General features: G+C 44.1%; 1 protein-coding gene across 1 annotated transcript; it reads right to left on the bottom strand.

Annotated features, from left to right (window-relative positions):
• Window positions 1–4,230: 4,230 nt before the first annotated feature.
• On the bottom strand, window positions 4,231–5,295 carry LOC143826539 (olfactory receptor 6X1-like). The gene has a single exon (XM_077315372.1). The coding sequence runs from the start codon at window positions 5,293–5,295 to the stop codon at window positions 4,231–4,233; it is 1,065 nt and encodes a 354-aa protein (XP_077171487.1).
• Between the last annotated feature and the right edge of the window lie 359 nt (window positions 5,296–5,654).

Below are 5,654 nucleotides of genomic sequence, written 5' to 3'. Positions count from 1 at the left end.
GTCCACCTTTAGGTTAAAACAAAATTCAACAAAATTCCAGCATCAACAGTCCCATTTGTAAAGTGTTCCAGTTTCCCCAGGATTATGGGGAGGGCCCTAGTAGAACTAGAAGTCTCCTGTGAGGTTGAAGGACCATAGAATCAGGACAGACATGATGACATACTTATTTACACAGCCCACAATTAATGTATGAGGTTCATTTCTACAAGATGTGGCTTTAGATCAGAGCCAGCTTGGTGTAGTGGTTAGGAGTGCGGACTTCTAATCTGGCATGCCGGGTTCGATTCTGCGCTCCCCCACATGCAACCAGCTGGGTGACCTTGGGCTCGCCATGGCACTGATAAAACTGTTCTGACCAGGCAGTGATATCAGAGCTTTCTCAGCCTCATCCACCCCACAGGGTGTCTGTTGTGGGGAGAGGAATGGGAAGGCGACCGTAAGCCGCTTTGAGCCTCCTTCGGGTAGGGAAAAGCGGCATATAAGAACAATCTCTTCCTTCTTCAGTACGATTAGGGCTCTCTCAGACTACCCTCCCTCACAGCGTATCTGTTGTGGGGAGAGGAAAGGGAAGGCGATTGTAAGCCGCTTTGAGACTCCTACAGGTAGGGAAAAGCGGCATATAAGAACCAACTCTTCTTCTTCTTCTTCATCATTGGATTCATAGGCCAAGAACTATGAGTGACCTTTGGAACCTCCATATTCAGAGGCAGCAAATTTCTGAGTTCCAGGTTCTGGAGTCAATCAATGGAGGGAACAATGTATCTTACTGGCCATAGTTGGAATCTGCATGGTAGACAAACAATCCTTGGTTCTGCCCTCAAACAGCCATTCTTGTTCTTCTAGAGATGGGTTGGGGAAGGCTAAAGCAGAAGGATGGGAGATTGTACTTTCTCGTTTTATCTTTATTATTTACATCCTGTCATATTTTTGAGATGAATATAGTATATAACAAAACACATTGGAAGGACGGGTAGAAGCATGAAGGCCATAAGGAAAGGTCGATACTGTGATGAGGTAAAGATGGTCAACAACTGTATTGTTCAGAGAGCCGAGGGAAGTCAGGGAGAGTTTGAAATGAAATATCATTTGCCATTTACCAACTTATCTGAGGCAAACATACATTCTCCTTAAAGGAGGCGAAGTTTAAAGATGCCTCTGGAGGGATAAAACATAATTACCCACTTGGTTTTCTGCTTCTGAGGTAAAGGTTCAACAGGAGCACACTCATGGTGACCAAAAAAACAAATTAGTCATCATGAAACTTGAAACGGTTTCTTGGCAAAACTCTTTCGAAGTTTAATCATCCCCTTTTCACATAACGGTTGAAACAATTCTCTGAAATAAACCCCCCTTTAGTATGTTTCTTAATGGCCGTTGATTGTTTCTATCATACTGCCACCTCTGAGATATGTTAGTCTGGGTATTTCTCAGAATTTTGACACCTGGGTCTTTCAGGAGTCACCACTGAATACCTTTGGAGGTCCCTTGAAGAAGTCCTAGTTACTATATTGAGGACACAAGAAAGCAAAAATATGATTCATGGCTGCACATAATTATGAACAACCAGAGTTCGATTTTGCTTCAGAAAGGTTAAGAATCACACCTAGTTGAGAAGATGGTGCCATTGGGAACCATCTTTAAAAAACTAGGTGTGATTTACTGTCTAACGAGGAATAAATATGTGTATACACATTCGCATTCACATATTTATAACTGGTTAGCCAGTAAAATGTAAGATGAAGAATGTGATTACCTGGATGGTTAAGGCCACCGAATGGAGTCAGATTTCTGAAGCTAAGCAGGGTCCACCCTTGTTAGGACTTGGATTGGAGACCTTCGAGTTAATCCAGGGCTGTTACTCAGAGGCAGGCAATGGCAGCCCACTTCTGAAGGTTTCTTGCCTTGAAAACCCTACAGGATCACCACAAGTTTGTGGAAGGTCAACCCACAAGTTGCTGATAGCCATGATCACTGAATGGAAGCTCCATTTTCACAGTTAGCTCTAGGAGGAATCAATGAAGATTGTTGAATTCTGGATCAGGTTTAAGGTTTTGGTACCTTCAAGACCATTCCTGGTCCAGGCCCAGCATACCTGAGGGACCTCCTCTCTGTCTAGGCCTCCCAAAGAACATTACATTCTGCCAACACCAACTGGCTGGTGATCCCTGGCCACAAGGAAATACACCTGGCCTCAACCAAGGCCAGGACCTTTACTCTCCTGCCCCCCCCCCCTTGGAGGAATGAGCTCCCGGAGGAGATCCAGGCCCTGTGAGAGCTGGCACAGTTCCGCAGGGACTGTAAATCAGAGCTCTTCCACCAAGCTTTTGGTTGGGGCCAGTGAACTGAGAACAGCTACTGGCCCCCTATCAGAAATACCCAAAGGAGAAAACTTCTGGAGAGACACAGCCAGTTTATGACCAGATAGCTGCTCCTAGAGATGGATTCATTTCAACAGTTGTTTTAGAACTGCCTAAAATTTCACTTGGAATATTATTTATTTACGCATTTTATTCTTGATGCATGCCACTCTGAGCTGATTTCAGGAGGGTGGTATATCAATCTCATCAATAATAACAATGAAGACCTTCCAGGGCTATCCAGCCAGCCACTACATGAAACCGGATTGGCTGAACCCAATCAAGTAGTTCATAGTAGGAGAAGGCTCTCCACGACTTGCTTCGTTTCTGACAATGTTTCAAGCTAAGGATTGTTATCATGGAAGGCTTTGACAACACAGTCCTGGGGCTAGCCTGTAGATGACTTAGCATGTCAAACAAGGTATAAGTAGGCAAAATGGCACCCCCAATGAGTAACCCAAGAATGCCACAGCCATTTTACCACACTAACTATCTTGTTGCTCAAAGCAGTGTTCAGTTCTCCAGATTTAACCCTTTAACCACTCCACCATGATGCATCTCTTGGGTCTTGGAGAGATCCCTGGTTGTCTATGGTTCAAGTACACACAAAAAATATTGTTTTGTTGAATAGGGCAAATCAAAAGGACTTCAGATTTTTAGGATAAATAGCAGTGAGATTCCCAAGGGAAGCTGTAAGAACTGGATTATGTGAGCTACCACATGGCCATGGGAGGAACAGGTGGCTCTTTCAGATACAGTGGGGGAAGGACCAGGTCTTTAAATTTGGTGTTTAACTCTCAATGTATGAAATGCGAAACTGAGAAACCAGAACAAATAATGACTGCTTGAATCCGTTCCAGTAGCTTCAAGGGTGCAAATGTATCTGTAGACCCCAGGAAAAAAAAATAGCAGGTGGAATTGTGGGAACTTAACACATGGTTTCCATTGTAACGACTGCTTACCTGTACTTGGGAAATGAAGACTCAAACAGATGGGTTAAACTATAGATTTATTAATGGCTGAGTGGTAACAAAAATTAATCCTTCACTCCTTTTTCAGCGCAGCTGACCCTAGATTATAGCATCCTTTCTATCTGCCCATAGCACAACAGATCCTTGTCTCTCCAATTCTCTTTAATTCTCCCTTTTAGCCATGTCTACTTCCAGGGTCACTTACTCTACTCCTGAACAGAACTTTAAGATTCTGTCCTCCAGATGGGGCCTGATGGTCTCCCAGAATTATGATCTCCGGTTGACAGAGATTAGTTCTCTTGAAGAAAATGGCTGCTTTGCAGGGAGGAACGTTTAGCATTACAACACACTGAGTGCCCTCCTCAAGACTCCACCCTCAAAACTCCAGGAATGTTCCAATCTGCTGTTGGTGACTCTATTCCCAAATTGGCTAGGACTAGCTGTCATTTCCCTGTGACCTTCAAGGGATTTGATCCTCCCTCCTCTGCTTTTTTGAAGCCAGTGGAGGTGATTCCTTTATTCCTGTGGGTAGTAAAAAGAGGAGTACAAAAAACTAACTCTTCTTCCTCCTCCTCTTCTACCTCTCCCTCCTCCCCCCAAATTTGGCATTGTAAATGTCCATTCTATTCTTTTAGTAATGCACATAGACCAACAAGTCATCGGCATAACAGAAAACAGAAGAGATAACAATATGCAAGCAAACACTGTAGAAAATGGTGGTCAATTCTAGCTTAATGATGCAACTGTGAACTAGGAGTCATTTTGTACCGGGACCTGGGAAAGTTATGACAGCGTTGTGAGTTCAGATACTTGGCTATGTCCATAAATGTTCTCAAGTCACAATGAACTTACGTTGATGCCAGTGAGGACTTTCAAGGCAAGTGAGGAACAGGTGTGGTTTCTCATTGCCTTCCTTTGAAGACTCTCCCTGAGCAGTCTCCCATCCAAGTGCTGATCCTCTTTAGAGTCTGAGACCTGTTGATCTGATGACCGTGTCTCTGCACTTCCCTTTTAGGAAGACTTTTCCCCGAAGCCAGTGCCTTTCTTCTTAAGACTTTCCCTAAGGCCTCTTTCACTTCCATGTTCCTAATAGTGTATATGAAAGGGTTTAGCATGGGGATGACCACAGTGTTCAGCAAAGAGATGGCTTTATTGAGGCTGAAAGAGGACTTTGTCAGGCTAGGCCTGAAATAGATGAACATGACTGCTCCATAGTATATGCTCACCACAGTCAGGTGGGAGGTACAGGTGGAGAAGGCCTTCTTCTGCCCACTGGAGGAAGGGATGCGGAGAATTGTGGCGATGATGAAGATATAAGAGATCACCGTCAGGAGCAGAGAGGTCAGGACCACAGACACAGCCACCAAGAAATTGAGGACCTCGATCAGCTCTGTTTCCCCGCCCGCAATTTTCAACAATGGCCCTGTGTCGCAGTAGAAATGATTGATGGTGTCAGAGTCGCAGAAGGGAAGGGCTGCCATCATTATCATCTGAGAAATGATAAAGAAGAAGCCCCCCGCCCAGGCTGCCACTGCAAGCTGAAGGCAGAGACTGGAAGTCATGATGGTGCTATACTGCAGGGGCTTGCAGATCGCTAAGTACCGGTCGAAAGATATGGCGGTCAGGATGAAAAATTCGGTCACGCCAAAGTAGAAGAAACTGAACATCTGCACCATGCAGCAGTAGAAGCAGATGGTGGACTTTTCCAGAAGAAGATTGACTAACATCTTGGGGATGATGGTTGTTGTGTGCCCCATCCCAAGGCAAGAGAGGTTGCTAAGGAAGAAGTACATGGGCTTCTGGAGTTGGTGATCCATTCTGACAATCACAATGATCAGACTGTTCCCTGTAATCGTCAACATGTAGAACACAAGGATAACCACAAACAAAGCAATATTTATTCCCCCCCTGTGTGGGAAGCCAAGAAGAATGAACTCCTCCACCCTTGAACAGTTGCTCAAAGTCATAACGTCACCCTTATTAATGTGCAGAAATAATGGGTGGATATCTTCACTCGAGTACATCAAGGAACTCAACAGACATTGAAGAGTAACTGTGGAAAACCAATTATTCTTGTTTTATTTGTTCTCCAATATTTCCTTCAAACTTGAGATGGGCTAAAACTGACAAGGAAAATAATCTCCCACTGGGCTAAATCTAAGATACAGGGTTTAACTTTCTAAAATGTGGCCTGGGCACACAATTCAATGTGGATTCTCCCATGACAATAAAGAAATCATTGCATACATTAGTAAAGATACATTCATTTGGAGGAATGGAGATGAAAGAGAAGAATACTTAGCAGACAGATGAGAAGGAATGAAGG

The sequence above is a fragment of the Paroedura picta genome, chromosome 16 (genome assembly GCF_049243985.1).
Source record: "Paroedura picta isolate Pp20150507F chromosome 16, Ppicta_v3.0, whole genome shotgun sequence".
Taxonomy (NCBI): domain Eukaryota; kingdom Metazoa; phylum Chordata; class Lepidosauria; order Squamata; family Gekkonidae; genus Paroedura; species Paroedura picta.
This window is presented reverse-complemented; position numbering and strand designations above follow the sequence as displayed.